The sequence below is a fragment of the Xiphophorus hellerii genome, chromosome 12, assembly GCF_003331165.1.
Source record: "Xiphophorus hellerii strain 12219 chromosome 12, Xiphophorus_hellerii-4.1, whole genome shotgun sequence".
NCBI lineage: Eukaryota > Metazoa > Chordata > Actinopteri > Cyprinodontiformes > Poeciliidae > Xiphophorus > Xiphophorus hellerii.
The window spans coordinates 17,723,522-17,741,773 of record NC_045683.1 but is presented as its reverse complement, the minus strand read 5'-3'; the positions used below and the strand labels follow the sequence as shown (position 1 = coordinate 17,741,773).

General features: G+C 40.4%; 1 protein-coding gene across 1 annotated transcript; it reads left to right on the top strand.

Moving 5' to 3' along the window:
* The first annotated feature begins 3,630 nt into the window (after positions 1-3,630).
* Positions 3,631-17,338, top strand: tbx5b (T-box transcription factor 5b). The gene is made up of 8 exons (XM_032577634.1): positions 3,631-3,804; positions 4,079-4,173; positions 4,508-4,627; positions 8,568-8,715; positions 9,709-9,861; positions 11,401-11,492; positions 12,292-12,545; positions 14,385-17,338. The coding sequence occupies exons 1-8, from the start codon at positions 3,634-3,636 to the stop codon at positions 14,969-14,971; spliced, it is 1,620 nt and encodes a 539-aa protein (XP_032433525.1). The 5' UTR covers positions 3,631-3,633; the 3' UTR covers positions 14,972-17,338.
* The last annotated feature ends 914 nt before the right edge of the window (positions 17,339-18,252 follow it).

The window sequence follows — 18,252 nt, the reverse complement described above, 5'->3', positions numbered from 1 at the left end:
TTTGCTGGGACGCATCAAATTCTCCATCAAGGCGACTGTTGTGTGTGAATTGTAATTTTAAGAAAATACCGAACATTCTGCATAAAAATATCAGACATAGATATAGATAGACAGAGATATCTCAGCAGCTCGGACTTCTCGGATCTGATCTTACAGGAACGCGCACGGATGGTTGTGCACGCGCTCCCGGGCACAAAGGACACTGAGAGCCAGTCGAGTGTTTCGGAGCGGCGGCGCGCTCTCTGAAGCAGCCGCTTGTCGCGCTTTGCTGAAGGAGCTGTGCGCCGAGCTGCGGTAACTGAGATCATTCAGCGGGGATCGTTATCTGCTTGTACACGGTATGTAATGCTGTAGTGCTTTTTTGAGAGAATGGGGGTCACAGAGGACAAAAAACGAAAAACGATTGTGCGTAAAGACGGATTTTACGCGCGTCATTTTGACCCAATATCTCCGCTTCTTATATTCATCACATATTTAAGTGTTAAGTAGCCTTGTCTAATGTTTCGTCATTACAGTACAAATAAACTTAATAGCTCGATATACGCCAGCTGCCTATTTAAAGCCACCTGCCAGTGTGTCATCATGCTGCGATGTGGACAGCATCATTTAATTTTTGTGTAAATTATTAATTGAAGAGTGTTTATTAACGGACCACTTAAGATAAACAGAAAAGACAGAAGTAAGTGATCGCTGTTGCGCAGCTTTGGAGCTGCGTGAAACGGAGGAATCCGGCGTGACCTCCCAGTGACCGCTTCAACTTTCAACTCTGGGTGCCTGTGGTTATCAGGATCTGCAATAATCCAGTCAAAGTGATGCGCACCCGCGTCCAGCCACTGCTGCTGCTAAAGGGCTGAATTTATAATCTACCATAACCAGATATCTTCTCCCTTTCCGCATTTCAGTTTATGTGATTTTTGGAAGGTATCATTAATCTACGTTTGTGTATTATTCTTCAATATGGCACATGCATCACATAATACCCTGATAAAGCTCTGAACAGTAGGCTGTGCTGGATTAGATTTGGCTCCAAAGTGGTGAAAAACCCCCACCACACTCCCTCCCAATACTCCTATTGACAAGGCCGGACAAATGTATAGGTCCCAGAGCAGAAATTAATTTGGGAGCTCATCCTGAACAATCAGTCCTCTATAGTCACCACTAATTAAGTTTTAATAAACAATTTATTCAGTTATGAAGAAAGGGCAGGCAAATTAACAATTATTAGTATGATTGACATGAGTTTTCCCACAGCTCAAACACAGGTGGCAGAAAATATTAAGCTGGTTGAATAAAAAACCGAAAAAGACAACTATCAAATCAAGGCTGGATTTAGGATGATGTGGGCCCCCAGGGTTTAGGCCCCCTGAGCGAGAGCCCTAACCTTGGAAGTGTCTCTTATTATATGTGACTGTTAGATGCACATCTGCTTCAAACTAGGAAAATCTGAATAAAATTTCTATTTTGAATAGTTTTTAAGAATGAAAATCCAAACTGTTTTTGTAACTATGCTAAGTTTGTACTTGACCTTGTCACTGAAAGACACCAACACAACAGCAGAAGCCACTTAAAGCTTGCTGATGTCACATCTGATGTGCTTGGGGCCAGTGGTTAGGTCTGAGATCAGCCTCTGACGACACTGTTTTTAAAATGATTACATCTTGGCCAATATTTATATATAGGGTACATATATGAGCGGAGGCACTGGCCAGAGTTCAGAATTATGCAAGTGATTTCTGCAATGATTCCTAACTAATTTCCCATACAGATTTTAAGCAGGATAATTCCAGGTAAAGTCATAGACTCATATGAGTCTTAAAATGCAATTCCCAGTTGTTTGAACTGGTTTTATCACTAACCAAACCAGTCCCTGGCAAGACCTACGAGCCAGATTGCAATTAGTCAGAAAAGTGTGTCCCAAAGAACGAGAAAGTAAGATTTTTGTATAATATAATAGTACATTTGCCAGGTCTTTAAACAAATTAACATTTTATATAGCTTCAAATATTTTAAATGAGTTTTTCAAACTCGTCTTTTCTTATTATTTCTATTGCTAAGGAACAAATTCGACATTTTGGGTTCTGTGTTGTATGACATTTTTAGCGTTTTGGCCCCTTTGTGGTTTGTAGCTGCATATGTCGTCTAAGCATCCGTCTGCTTAATGTTGCCTGATGTTTTTCAAAAGATAAAACATTCCTAATGAACAGAACAGCTGGAATCTGCAGATTTTGTTTTCCAAGCAGAAAACGAGCTCGCTTCTTTTGTCAGTGCAGAGGAGACCAAAACCAACAGATAGCAGAATAAGAGGAACCTGTGTGTAAAATGGAGATGATTGAGGATTATTCCAATAGAAACACTATGCGAGTATGGGATTTCTCTCGTGCTATGTGTGTGTGTGTGCGTGCGTCACCGGTCAGGATCACATGCCGTGGATCATTTGGGGGTAACGAATCACCACGCAGACCTATGGAGGAGCAGAGCTGCAGGAGGGGGGAGGGCACGAAATGTGAGGCGGACATTACTCCATTTGTAATGAAGGGTCTTGGAGAGGGGTCTCAGATCAAGAGCCGCTGCCGTTGCCGGGTCAGCGTGGATTACAAGGAGAGAGCGAAGCTAACAAAAAGGAAATCACAGCAGCTCATCGGTGGATGCACCGGGGACTGCGTGGAAAAGGAGCCACGGTTTGTGCGGAAAGAGACGGACAGAGGACCGAGAAAAGACACAAATAAGGCGCAGGAGCGGTGGATTTTCTTTCTGGAGAAAGAGCGGCGCAACATTTCCTCGTCTGCATCTCCAAGAAGGAATCTGTTGGGAATAATAGTATAAAAAAAACACGCAAATAAACTGCGTGCACGCTGATCGCAGGCAAAGGATGAGCGTGTTTTCTACAGGGAGCAGGGAGCTGAGGTGAAGGCCCCCAGAGAAACCACTTAAAATACAAACGCAGGCAAGACAATTTGAGATTATATGTTTCCTGAAGCACTTTTAAAGTTTGACTCAAAACTTAGGCTACAGTGAACGCGTTTATTTGTTCTCCTTTTGGGGGATTTTAAATAAATTAAATTGATCTTAAGAGTGCAGTTAGCAAACTATCAGGTAATTTAATCAGACAGTTAAACAGGTCAGATTGTGACTAAAACACTGTTTGACGGCAATAAGTAGAAAGATGGGAAGTATACAGGAATATATCTCCTCGGAATGGGTGCAAAAGTTCAAACTACATATTTAATCTAATTTTAAGTGAAGCTTGTGATTAGTTTATTGGATCGGTGTAACTCACAGTGAGCTGCTATAATCTAATGTAACACTTCATAATTTACTAGAATCTGATTAATAGTGCATCACTAAATCAATGTGGCTACAGCCTCTCACTTGCAGCCACCGCACGCATCTCTAATACAGTTTAATTCATTATTTGCATTATTTACTTTTTTTTTCATCGTTATTAATTGGGTGTTTTACACATTACGATGTATGCATAAATTGCTTGATATTTTTGCTTGTGTGTGTCACTTCGTGAATCTTCATCTTAACTGAACACGCAGCAGTGATCTTGGAGGAAATATTTAAAAACCGAATCAACATTTTTGCTCTATGTGTGTGTGCGTCCATGTGTGCGTGTCTGTCCAGTTGGTCATGGCGAACGGAGGGGACCAGTTCGGCCTTGCAGATCGCCCGGACTCGGACTGTCTGGACTCTCCAAAGGAGAGCAAGCAGGAAAATCTCAGCTTCACTTTAAAATCAGCAGCTGCTTCACCGCAGACAGCTTCCAGCCAGCAGGTAGCGGCCTCTGCTGCAGACCCTGATGTAAATATAAAATATTTATCACTACTAACTGCCGCTTATTTAGTAGAACATAGATTTGAGTTTAATATGCAAAATGTTGACGCGTACGGAGCATTTCGAACATGTTTGATTTTGCATTTTAATAATTTTATTGAATCTACCAGATTAAGTTCGCTAAATTGCAACGAATTTGGAGCTTTTTGATTTCACAAATTTGAAGGAAAATGTTTTCTTTGTTTTCCTCAAATATCTTAATTTTTCCTCTTATAAAGCAGTGTTTGTGTTTCTGCCGTAGGGAATGGAGGGGATCAAAGTTGTCCTTCATGACAGGGAACTTTGGACCAAGTTTGACGAAGTGGGAACTGAAATGATCATCACGAAAGCTGGAAGGTAGGAGGCATTACTCTGTTGTATGCAATAGAGATGTCCAATTACCACAACGCCTGAATCCCCAGAAAAAGAACGATACAAAAACGATGCGTGTTGTACATAAAAATAAAAAATAAAAAAACTGTGATGAATCATTCTAACAAAATAAGGTCTGGAATACGCATGTCACAGAGGGCCCCAAGGGACGTTTCGTCTCAGGAGAGCGGGAAGGAATTTATGCAGTCTACTTTCCCGTCCGTTTTAGTTTGCAACGTCACGTTGTTTATATAATTTATTTTTATTATGCTAGAAATGCAATGTTATTTTTTAAATTATTTCCACGTTTCCCCTGCAGGAGAATGTTCCCCAGCTACAAGGTCAAAGTCACAGGACTCAATCCAAAGACCAAGTATATACTCCTAATGGACATCGTGCCCGGAGATGACCATCGCTACAAATTTGCGGACAATAAATGGTTTGTCTATTGCATCTCTTTACTACACAACAGTATATAGTTTAGCGATGTTTTTGGAGTTTGGAAAAAAAAAATGTTTAAATTAATTTCAAAGGAGGCCCACATATATATATGTTTTTTATTCTATATAATTCGGATAAACTTATACAAGTGGTGGTTTGAACCGAGATGATCCGAGTTTCTACCCTCCACTCGACCCTGTCTCTGCGCTGCGTAAAGGTCGGGTCCTTACGCGGGCTCGGGCTGGCCTACTTCCCCATGTTTCTCCCTCTGTGTGTCTGCCCGCCGGTTACATCAGAATATGACGGGTTCACGGAGCGGACAGACGGCACAGACCGGATTAAAGTCTCTCATTCAGCTTGTGCTGAGGCTAAAACCCGAACGGACCACTGACTCTAATGAGATTCATCAGTGCGCTGCTGCCACCCCACAACGCCGAAAATAAGCTTTCCTTTTGAGAATAAGACAGGAGGGGCGACTGTGGATAAACTTGCTGACATATAAAGTGCTCGTAAAAGATGTCTAAATGTTTTTTCTTTTCTTTTTATCCTTGTGCTGTACAACCCTGAGGCCTTATTGGGAGACAGCTTTAGGATGAGGTTTCTGTTTCCCGATGTGTAAGCCACATCAAGCTTTTTTTGCTTTCTCTGGAAAAGTTTGTAAGACTTGCGGTTTAAGAAAAGAAAAAAAATAAAGAAGTGGAACTGTTTTATCCACAATTTTAGATTTTTACTTTTCTTCGTTTGGTGTTATGAATGTCTGTAAATTGACTTTACAGCCAAACCCATAGTTTATGCTAAGTTTATTTTTTAACAGGAAAAAAAAGGTTTATTTAAATCTTATTAAATAACTACAATTGATTTTAATCAATATTTCTAAAAACATTTAGTCAAAGATAGTTAAATTTCTTTCAGTCTTTTAAATTACTCATATTCCACAACATCCTATTGATTATTGAAAGGTAGTTTTGCTATTACATCAGTTAATTTATATAAATTAATTGGGTTCTTGCTCTTCTGTATTTACATGTAATGTTTAGATACAACAGGCAATATTAGTCAAATGTCACAATAATAATAATAATAATAATCCAAAATGCTTAATATAAATTATTATTATTATTATTATTATTATTATTACTCATGGTTGTGGAGTGCAGGACTCAATGAAGGATCAGGACCAAGCATTTAAAACTCGCTACTACCAAAAGAATGTGATGGGCCTGCAGGTCAGCAGGATATGCCCTGTGTGGGAGGAAGCAAAGGGAACCATTAGTCATAAAGGCTGCAAAATAAAGACACAAGATTGAGAGTTACTTGAATAATTGGGCATTGTGCCAGAGAATGGTTGTAGATTCAAGTGACAAGTGGCACCAGAACAGGACTGAGAAAGTGATTGACAGTGGGGATTATGTCCTCATGTAGGACATGACCGTCCCTACGGATTGTACCATTTCTGTGAACTGACCAGACATTGTGCTCCTTGACAGGAACAGAATGAATTGCTTACTTGATGAATCTATATCAGATGGCAATAACATTTTGAAGAAAGAGGCAGAGAAAACAGCAAAGTTCACAAAACGTATAAGTCGGGCACATGGGGAAAACAAACTCCAGTCATGTCAATTGTAAATGGAGATTTAGGAACCATCAAGAAAGGCTGCCAACACCCACTGGACAAACTCCCATGCAGAGTCAGTGCCAACGAAATGCAGAAGACGCATGCTGTCGCATACTTCTACAAGTCCTCAGCTAAGCATCTGCCTGACCCCTGGTGAACGAACCAGCAATAAAAGAAGAAATGCTGAGAAAATAAACTTAATATAGTAAAAATAACAAGTGATCGGTATTTTAAAATTCTCAGTCTAGAATCCTCCATCCATTCTTAGGTTTAGGTCAATCAATCAATCAAACAATCAATATCAATCAATCAATTAGAGCACACAGACAACTGTTATACATAACTATATTTCCAATGCATCCCTTCTGTTTTGCCTTAGCTAACATCGTGACTAAAACACACTTTAAAAGCTATGCTGCATCGTTCATTTGCCTTCTAATAAAGAAGCTTAACTAGTTTAAGCTGGATGCAAATGTTTTCAATTTGTTATGACAATATGCAGTGGCTAAGCCTTTGTTTCTTAGCCACGGCTTGGACTTGTGGTTCATTAGCAACGACTGCCTGGGGGTTAAGAGTCCAGCTTGCTAACATTCTACTAAGTTTGAGTTTAGCATTAGCATTATCACTTAACTCATTAAGCCGGATGCACATATTATTAATCTATTTTATTATGGTGGCATGTTAAACTTTTCCCTGACACTAACTATGGATTAAGGGCCTCAGATTGCTGCAAGTTTACTTTAGCATTGCAGCGCTTGAGTCCCATCAGCTGCAGAAATACTCAGATGACTCTTCAGTCATTGGATGTATCAGACTTGGTCAAGACGCTGAGTACAGAGAGCTGGTGGAAGGATTTTTGGCACGGTGTGAAAACAATCATCTTATCTTGAATGTGAGCAAAGCAAAGGAGATGGTTGTGGATTTCAAGAGAAGCAAGATTAGGTCAAAAACTATTTCCTTCATGGAAGAAGAAGTGGAGGTGACAGAGGAATATAAATATTTTGGGGTTCACTCAGACATCAGGCTGGACTGGAGTTGCAATGGTAAAACTGTCTACGAGAAGGGACCAAGCAGGCTGAGGCAGCTTAGGTTTGTTAAGGTTTGCAGAAAGATGCTGCAGCTCTTCTATAAATCTGTTGTTGAGCATGTTATCTGCCATCATCTGTCGGGGTGGCAGCATCAGAACCAGGGTCTTAAAACCTGATCAAGAAGGCTGGTTCTGTTCTGGAAATGATTATGAAAACAAGGATTCTTCATAAAATGAAGAAAATTACAGACCACCTATGGACTATTATACAACAACAGAGGGTCTTCAGTTAGAGGCTTCGTATATTTGTTGTAACACAGACTGTTACAGGCGATCCTACAACGACATTTAATTTCCCTCTGGGATGAATAAAGTATTCTTGAATTTGAAATGTATTCTAACAAGATTGTATGCTAAAGCTTCCCTGACAACCACAGCTAAAATCTGCTATTCATTAGAAATAATTGCCTCAGGTTTGCAGTAAGAGTCAAAGTTATTAGCACGCTAACTCATTTAGCAGTTCTGAAGTAGCTAAATCCAGATAAAAACTTAAATCTTTACTCCAACACAAACTTTCTGAACCTTATGAGGAGACACAGCGTAAGGTGATGCATTCATTACTACAACATATTTAAACATAACAACCTCATTGTTCTCTGCTGCACAACATGTGAAAATAACAGACAACTAAACCACCATCTCTGTGTAAGTCTCATGTTTACTTCTTGCTCCATACAAATAAATTTGTTCATTAAATAGGTTCCATTTTAAATCTAGCATGCTTTTTTTTTTTTTTTTTTAATTATTGGCTAATACCCAAAACATATTTTGGGGATGTACTAAATTTAAAATATCTAAGTGTAAAATCAGTGTTAAAGAAAAAATAATAATAAAACATGACCTCCTTTTCTTCTTTCGGACTTTTAAACTCAGCAAACCTCAAGTCTGAAGGCCTAAAATTATTAGGATACCAAATGCAGATTACTTGACTTTTTCACTTTACTATTTTATTGTAACACTTGAATGGATCTTAGCTATATCCCGTAAAACAGAAATTTTATTTTACACTTTAAGCATATGTCGAAACAACAAAACGCTGCTCATTATTTGAGTCTAATTAAAGCTTCGGCCAACGCAGGCCTCCTCCCGCCTGAGGCAGCCGAGGCCGACTGCGCCACAGGGCGCTCGGGAAATCACTGCAACAGCCCGAGTCCCGAGTCTCACTCTCTGGTCATTTTTCTATCTGATGGGTGTTTTTTTTTGTTTTTGTTTTTTTTTTTTGGACTCATTCAGGTCTGTAACGGGCAAAGCAGAGCCCGCGATGCCCGGCAGGCTCTACGTCCACCCGGACTCTCCCGCTACCGGAGCGCACTGGAGCCGCCAGCTTGTCTCCTTCCAGAAGCTCAAACTCACCAACAATCACCTGGACCCCTTTGGACACGTGAGTCAGCTCTCCTCCTGTCCGTCCACAAATTAGTCCGGATAATTTAAAGACAGAAATTTAAAGAGAATAAAATATACAAACTTTGCTTGAAAGGTATATAAAAAGAATAAACTATTTAATGAACGTAAGTTGTTGGCCAAATTAGTCAATTAGAATTTCTATTTAATAATTATATATTTCTGTTTTTAATGTGCAAAGAAAACAACACATAGGCCACATCAAGCGCTCTCTCTCTCTCTCTTTCTTTGTTCTTTTTTTTTTACATTATGAAAAAAACAAACATTTCCAGTATTCCCATTAGGGATAATGATTTCAATGAATCCAGAGTCCATTAGCTCATGGATGTTACCAGTGGTAATATTAAATTGAGCTCTGTGGATAAACAAAAGGTTCCTGTACTCAGAAAGACTGATCTAATTAAAAGCCGCTTACAGAGTGGTGGTGAGTGTGCTGGAAATAGTTTGGACTACTTAATTCAGTGTTACTATAATTTGACATTACAGATTATTGTTTCAAAAATAGATTTAAAGAATCCGTGTAAAACTTTTTTAGGATGTCCTTAGCCTGAAAAAGCTTGCTAAAATCTGAATACACAGACTTGTTTTGAATTTATCCTTCTATGTTATGCAATGAGACAAATTATATTAATCCAGTAAAATAAGAAGTATTTGATGGGAATATGTGATTTGAATGTAGTCTATCACAATATAATGGATAAGTGTTAACAGTTAAAACGACTTCATGAATGATTAAGATGATGTTTGTTAAAAAACCAAAAATTAGTTGGTCTTCTTCTTAGCGTTCATCGCTTTGATCCGACCACAAATGTTGTATTTTAATCATTAACAGGAACAAAGAAATCTGAAAAACTACAGAATCTCGACCATATGGGTTCAATCTCAATAAAGTCTGTCCAACCACCAGCATCTGCTGGAAGAATGACGGCTGTGTCGGTGTCACGGTATCATTTTCTCCTTTCCTCCCATGCAGATAATACTCAACTCCATGCACAAATACCAACCTCGTCTCCACATTGTCAAAGCGGATGAAAACAACGGCTTCGGCTCAAAGAACACGGCTTTCTGCACCCATGTGTTCCCAGAAACCGCCTTCATTGCTGTGACTTCTTATCAAAACCACAAGGTAGGCCTTTCCCACACATCACCAGTTACAGCAAACATTTTGGTGTTTGGACATAATTTGGTGTTGTATTACGAAGTGCATTCTTTATTGCTTCAAAATTGTTTTAATATTTCTAATATATTTGAACAGTAAAGTTTAACAGTGACACCCTACTGTTGTTTAAATTTTGTCTCTACAAAGTTTAATTAGTGTTTCCTTGTGAAGATAAATCCCTCTGAGTGTGTGTGGGGGTATGTGCGTGTGTGTGGGGGTGCGTGTGTGGGTGTGTATGGGTGTGCGTGGGTGTGTGTGTGTGTGTGGGCGTGTTCATGTGAGTGCTGGTCTCTTATGAGCTGTTTCTTTCCCTTGATCCTGAGTCCTTCAGTTTTTCTGACACCTACTAAAGACAGATTGCCGAAGCTCTGAGCCACAGGGTCCATACATTTTCATAAAGATTCATTTTGATCTGATTTCACTTTCACACAAAAAAGAAAGGAAAAAAACCCATTAAACTTGATAGCATTAAATATGAACTTTCCAATATTATTTCTTACTTCATTATTATTATTTTTTAATTAAAACTTTAATTTAATCTCATAATTTAGTATGTTATTTTTAATGGATAGATAATGCAGTTCTAATAAAAAATAACTAAATAAAAAAACCTAATCAAAATTCAATTCAGTTAAGCTGCCAATTTACAGTAAATGTTATCTCAATTCAGCCAAGGTTAAATTTGATTATCTTTATTGTATGGTTCAATGCAAGTCAATTGGTCAGTTATTTAAAAAAAATAAGAAAAGAAATAATTTATAATCTTTATCCAGCAGATATAGTTATCATTTATTTCTAAACAATTGTAAAAATGTGATTTATGAACAATACTGTTTGCTAATGTTAGCTACAAATGTTTTGTTGAGCATAAACTTTGTATTACTTTTACTTCAGTTTGATTAAAATATATATTTTTTAAAGTTTCATTATTTATTTTTATTTATTTATTTATTTAAAGTTTTTATTTAATATATAAGAAGTTGAGAAAATCAGAATAAGTTCGAGGTAATTAAGGCACTCACACCAGCGTGTAATAATATTTTATGTTCCAGTGTAGAAATCAGAGCTCTTGAGGCTAAACCTTGGCAGCGACCATCAGTCTTTTCAGCACTTCAAAGTTTGTTTGGACCTGATCTCTGGCCCACTTGTCCTGCCGAAGTTGCTCCATAGCCAAAAGAAATCCTTCAAAACGCAGAAGGTTTACTTTCATGACATCACCAAGAAAAATCTGAAGCCTCGACTTCAAAGCTCAAAGCTTCAGACCTCTAAAAGCCCAGTGACTGTTTGGGTAAACAGTTTATTCTGCGTCAGCCGGTCAGCTGGCGCGGACGCGGACGCTGCACTCTGAGCACCAGCAGCCGAGGAATTCTGGTTGTGCAGAGCTCAAACTGAGCTGCTTAAAGCTTCAATCACAGCCAATAGGGACGTATGTTTAGGTTTATGTGAATCCACAACATTGTGTTTTGTCTGCCTTCTTTTACTTCTGTCCTATTTGAACGCACTCAGATCACACAGTTGAAGATAGAAAATAATCCGTTTGCCAAGGGCTTCAGAGGCAGTGACGACAATGAGCTGCATCGCATGGCCAAGCTTCAAGGGTGAGTGTTTACAATTTGTTTTCGCTTCTGCATGTTTGTAAGCGTTTATAAGAGTTAAATAAATTTCTTTGTTCCCATCTTTGTCCGTTTTAACTCACTGGTGAGGCTGTGGATGTTGTGATTGCATGCATATGGTATAGCCAAGTGGTTTGAAAAGATTTGAGCTTTTGTCACCTGAAGCTTGAACTCTGACTAAACGGCCAGTGAAAACACTGGATTGATAAATGTATGACATCACATTGCTGCAGGTCTATTAGGCCTGTCACTGCTGATTGGCTGATGCCGGCCCTACACAGTGTAAGATTGTGTGCCGAGCTAATCTCTGTTCGAGTCGCATAGACATTTCAGAGACTTTAGTGAGCTGTTACTGATCGGAGGGAGAAGAAAACCCTGTAAAGGGGCAAGGGAGGGAGACGCAGCACCCATGTTTTCGTGTTGTTGAGGAGAGGAGAGTCTATCTGAAGTGACACATGGATGGATGTTTATTTTTAGACGGTGAATTATCTCACAAGAGCATTGGCTGAGCCTGTGTATGTGCGTGCATGGGGTGTGTGTGTGTGGGTGTGTGTGTGTGTAAGCAGGAGTCAGGGAGATGTGGCCCGCTGTCTCCTACATACCGCAGGGTTCACACAGAGGGCAGCTAGTGCAGGGGGGAAAAAATCACAACTGAAAGGTTGTGGAAAAACTAAATGGGCCGGAGAGAAAATAACAACAAAACAGATGTATTAACAAAGAAAATCAAATGTTATAAGAACAAGTGCATCTAATCCCAGAGTCCCCCTCTTCTTTAATCTTGCAGTAAAGATTACCCCGTCGTTCCTCGCAGTACTGTCCGACAGAAAGCCTGTTCTGCTGGGAGTCCCTTCAGTGGGGAGAGTCGAGGTCTGCGGGGGTCTCCTGATGCCATCGGGTCCCCTTTCAGCTGTGAGAACGGTTTGAGCTGCGGCAGTCCTCAGGAGCTGCTGAGCGCCCCGCCTGTTCACTACTCCCATCCTCACCCACACCTTCAGCCTGGCCAGCAGCTGCCGGGCTACAGCTACAGCAAGAGGAAAGGTGGGTGCAACATTTGCACTTCAGTTTTCACAGAAAATCCTGCTAATTTATAAAGCTAAATATGAGAAAATTCCATCATCTAATATTCCATATTTTTAATGATCATGTGAGTTTTAAACAAAACTCTTAACTTGTTTTTAATTCAGTTTTTTTTATTGCATCTGAATGCAGATCAGTGGTTAACAAATATGCACAAATATAGCTGAAAAACAGATTTATATTAATTTGCCCCATTTCTTGCCCTTACTTAGTGTCTGCAAATCTAATTAGCATCAGATTTACAAGGACATCAGCTGAATGAATAAATAAATAAGTTATTTTCATGTGAACCCATTTGCGCTCTCGATGGATACTCAGACATTATAATTAAGAGCAATAAAAAAAGAAAATTAGAAACCACTTCAGTAGACGCATATTTAGTAAAAAAAAAGATAACCTCTCATTCCTTCAATGAGATATGAATAATTTCAGTTTGAATTCAGACTTTAAATGCATTCATTTAGTTTTAGCTAATTGTCACAGTTCCCATTTAAAGACGTGTATATAGTCTTTCATCTTTTACTACAGTGGTGTAATTTCACACAAAAACTTTTGAAAAATTCACTTTTTTAATTTTATTCATTTGGGGAAAATACTTTAGATTCAGAAGGGTGATGCCCACAAAATCTGCTTATTTAAATGTATCCAGGCCATTTTTTACATTTACACTTTTTCTAAGGGGATCAGAGTTTCTTCGAACATTTAACTAGAGTAAATGATCAAGTCATGATTTTGTGGCTCCCTGGGGAACAAATACGCGGTGACACACATCAGAAGCTTATTTCTTTTTGCCACCAGCTAATAAGCTAAACAAAGAGCCAAATTTATCTTGGCACCACACACGGTGGGCACCGTGACGAGGGAAGAGAGACATCTCCAAAGCTCACATATGAAAATTGACTACAGAGAAAAGCATCCGGGGTTACCAAGCCTTCACAGCAAAACCTGGGCACATATCAACCAGTTATTTTAAAGTAATGGCAGGAAAAGGGTTTCTGGATCCTACCATCACAAATATAAACATGTAAAGTTTGCTAAGCTCTATTAGGACTTTAAGTGTAACTGTGTGTTTTGAATCAGGCTTAGCAGTACCAAACACCCTAGGTTGGTTAGGAGCACAGCCCTGTTGGCAAAATGAGGTTGTGGCGCTGGTGGTTTTGTGAAAAACTATTTCCTACCATCAATTTTTCCCCTTCTCAATAAATGGACACAGATTAAAGGCTGGAATTTTCTTCTTTTTGCCCAGTATAAGACAGTGCTAAAGGCTTTTTTCAATACTACTGTCTGATTCTTTAAAAGGATGCCAATTAATGTGGTAAAACTGTTTTCTGTATTTCGCTGGTAGTACATATTATTTGCAGTAACCCAGTTGATTACACCTATGAAATAACAACATCATGTTTGCAGTTTCACCAACAACTTGGAAACATTAGGTGACATCATTTTGGTGAAAACCACAATTTTACATTCATAATGCATTTATCTTTTTGACTCATGGCCTTAATGTAATTATCCTAAATCTGCAAACCATAAAATCTATCCGTTGAACAATAATTCTTTTCAACTCAGCAGCTTAAAGCTGCAGCATCTAGCTTTTATAGAAAATAGGTGGAGGTGTTTGATATTTTCACAGACTATCTGTCTCCACACTGTCACAACATGGAGACAGTTTTAATAAATATATAAAAAACATATATTCTATAAAAGTTACATACTGCAGCTTTAAGTCAGGAGTTCTGATGTTCATCCTCTGTGTCCTAATTTCCGAATGAAGCCAATATTTTCTCTTTCTCTCTGCAGCAGAGGAGAACTGCTCTCCAAGGAACCACCAGCCTCCATACAAGAAACCCTTCACTGGTGGTTCACTAAGCGAGGAGGAGTCGTACTACCACCCCTCCTCCTATCCCGCTCCTCCACCCGGTTTGTCAAACCTTCCCACTCTTGGTCTCACTGACTCCCCCTACAGCTCAGACATGGGACAGCGTCAGGCATGCATGTTTGCCGGCTCAGAACCCAGAATGGATGAATTCAACTGCACATCCTGGTCGTATACCTGCCCGCTCCCTACCGCTATGACCCCCGTGGAACCTTACCCACCTTACACTCCTCATCCCCCCTACAGCTCCAGCCCCCAGGGCTCTAGACTAAGCGCTTTGGCCCATCAGAGCTCTCCGTCGTTGGGAGAGCACATCCCACATGATCCCTACCAGAGCCAGAGCTCCGGACCTCGATCGCAGAGCTCCCAGAGCGTTCCCAGCAGACAGCTTGGCTCTCCTCTCAGAGAGTTTCCACGCTACACACCCAACCTGTCGCCGCCTCTCTATCACACACTAGACACCCACACACACATCAGGTGTGGAGTCCCAGAATGGAGTGCAGCCTCCTAACCGAACCATAAAGACAGATTCAACATAACCTCCCTGCTCTCCTTAGAGATGCTGCACTGAACGAACTGAGATACTTTTGTAAAATTATTGTGAATTCTGTGATGTTGTGCTGTGTAAGTCATGTTCCTCCTCTCTGCTAGAAGGAGCAGCAAATTATTAAGGACCTAACATTAAGGACATTAGTGAAATGTAGCCTCTTCCAGGCAGCCTGGTGATCAGTGACGTTGTTATCTTTGCGTCTATTTGAAGCTCATTCTAACATTTTCCCTGTGATTTATTTTTAAGGCCAGACCCCTGAACAGCACTTGGCTGTTTCTCTCTCAACATCTGCTACTTTATGCATGGTGAAGGATGTAAATTGTGCACACTGTCAGTCAGACAGCAACATTTATCCACCAATGTAATCTCAGTTATCACAACACAGCCCAGGGCAGACTTGTCTCTCTTGTTAGTGCAGCAAAGTACTGCTCCATGCTCAGTCTCAGTGAAGGAGAAAAGGCACTCTGTTGTCCAAATGTGTGCTAGTGTACATGCAAACCCGGTGTCAGCTCAGCTAAAGGATGCTCAGAGTTTAATTTCCAATGAGACAGCCAGCAATAGCTGCAGGCTCCCCTTTGCAGAGATAAACACTTTGTTTAGATCGTGCTACAGGCTGAAAGACCTGTAAACACTGCTTCCATTGCATTCTGGGTAAATGCACAAGTCAGCGTCACACAGCTGTCACTGGTGTCCTCTCAGTCACCCCCAACTGACCAATCAGCATCCTCTGTTCACAGAGTAGCAGCAAATGAACACTAAGCTTATATTTATTCTCAGCTGACCGGAGAGGTTTATGTGTGTGCGTGTGTGTGGGAGTGTGTGTAGGCGTGTGCGTGTGTGTGTTGGCCCTTTCTTGTTTGCTTGTGAATTATTCATGAATCTAATGCTGATTTCTGACACGTGAGGATTGCTCAGCAGAAAAAAAATAAGAAAAAAATGATGCTCTGCATATGAAAATGTCAACGCACCAAGCCAGTGTTGCTGCATTGACATCAATGCTTTGCTTTTGATCAAAATTGGTTTCTGTCATATTCACACACAATTATTCCAACATTTGCTTTGATTAGATTTCAGTACATTTCCCTTGTAGTTTACTGTAAACATTTGTATCCTTTTCCTGACAGAAAGCTTGGCTTTATGTTTGTGTCCTGAAGCAGTTTTCATTTCTCTGACCGGGTGTTTTAACATGCAGTAACCTATTATAAGGTGCTTTAACATGACATTAGCAACAGCCTCATCATGTGTTTGCACACCCGTCTGCCACTTTATTTGGTCCACTTGTTTAGTTCCGTTTATAAATGAAAATACTGAATTAGCCAATCTCATGTCAACAACTCAATGCCGTTAAGTATCTAAAGTTGAAATTGAGGCTGCTGGTGGGGGCATGGTTGTGTCGGGAATATTGTCTTGTCTTTGGCCCTCATAATGCCAACTGCAGCCTACCCAAATATTGTTGCTGATCATGTTCTTCCCTTTATGGCAACCTGCAGCTAGATAATGCCCATGTTGGAGAGCTCAAATCATCTCAGTTTGGCAAAGGCAGTGACAGTGGTAGGACTTTATTCTGCCACTGTAGGACAAATGGTGGGCAACTGTAACCTTGTGTCCTTGGGGAAGGGACTTCACCCGCCTGGCCTGGTGGTGGTGGTCAGAGGGCCCATTGGTGCGGGTGCATGGCAGCCTCACTTCTGTCAATCTTCCCCAGGGCAGTCTGTGAATGAATTGGTGAATGACTGAATGTAGTGTTACATCCCTACATTCCTACAGTCCTCTTTACTTGATAAAGTACAGGCCATCTACCATTCTTGAACATGAGGTCAGTTCAGAGTACTACACTGGCTTCTACTGGGAACTGATCGGAGTTGGCTGCACCTCATTATGGAGGTGCAGCCAACAAATCTGCAGAAGCTGTGTGAATCACGTCAATACGGACCAAAATGTCTGAGGAATGTTCCTGACACCTTGTTGTATCTTTGTCACAAACAATTATGGGAGATCAGAAGCCAAAAGAAAATCAAGTCTAATCTTCTATTAGCGCAGTGTACCTAATAAAGTGGCCGGTGGGTGTGTAGGGGTGTCTGCGTGTGTATGAAAATGAGATGTTTTAGAGTGTTTTTTTAGCGTCGTTGCTGTTAATAGTATTTATTGCTCCAGGTTTGTAAAGTTTGCTTGTTGTTAACTTGTGGAACAGTTTTGAGGGTTTATCTCCAGTTTTACTCTCCATCCCAAAGTGTTGAAAAATAGTTGCGAAAACTAACTAAAACAACATGTTTTATTGGAGAAAAAAAAATACAGATTTATAAACAGAAACTGAATAAATTTTTCAAGAGAGAGTCAACTGGTTGTACGTTCCTCTTTCACGTGGTGTTCAACGTTAACGGTGAGTTATTTAAAGCACGTCTAACATCTCTGCAGTGGAAACTCTTTTGAGTGCCGCTCTCTTTATCAGGTCAAATGCATGTACGAATTTGAAGGAGCTGATAAGCAGCAAAGCCTCATTCTGTTGTGTTGAATGTGTTTCCTACTGAGAGGTTACTCTGAAGGGAACCCTTGCAGGGTTCTGAATGTGCCGTGCATACCTCGTTGTCCTTCTCTTTATCTCTGACAGGTTGTTTGGCGTCTCGCTCTCCACCAGCTGGACCGTCTCTCTGACAACCTGCTGCCCTGAGAGGGAAGGGGATCCGTCGCGACGGAGGACAAAGAAACTCTCGTTCAGACTCCTATTGGTTTTTCTATCAACATGTTGCCGCAGCTCTCATAGAGTTAGTCACATTTCAGAAGTTGTCAGCCCTCTATTTCTCTCACCCTTTTACTTCTCTTTCTTCTTTCCTGTCTCCATCACATACACCATAGGGTCAGGGGTTAAGCAGGCACCTCTTCAGAGGCTCTGTTCCTCCTTAACCCTTTGTCTCCAGGCGGATTCAGTCCAGAAGAGGGAGAGAGAGCCAAATTCCACAAGTTTCCACATGTGAAAATGCATTTCTCCATGCTTGCATGTACAGCAACAGGACCTTCTGACATGTTTTTGGCAAAAAAGGGAAGAAGTGAGTAAAGTGCTGGGTGAAGTGGGACTAATATTAAACACAGACGGTGTGGACTGTGTAGGAGTGCAGGACCTCAATCTATCGGTGGAGGACTTTCTCAGACATGCTGGTCGGAGAGTAGATTGATGAAGCTTCGTGATCAAAGAGCCTAAGTGGTGTTTATCATTAGTCCCATCTCCTCTGCACCACTCCTGCACA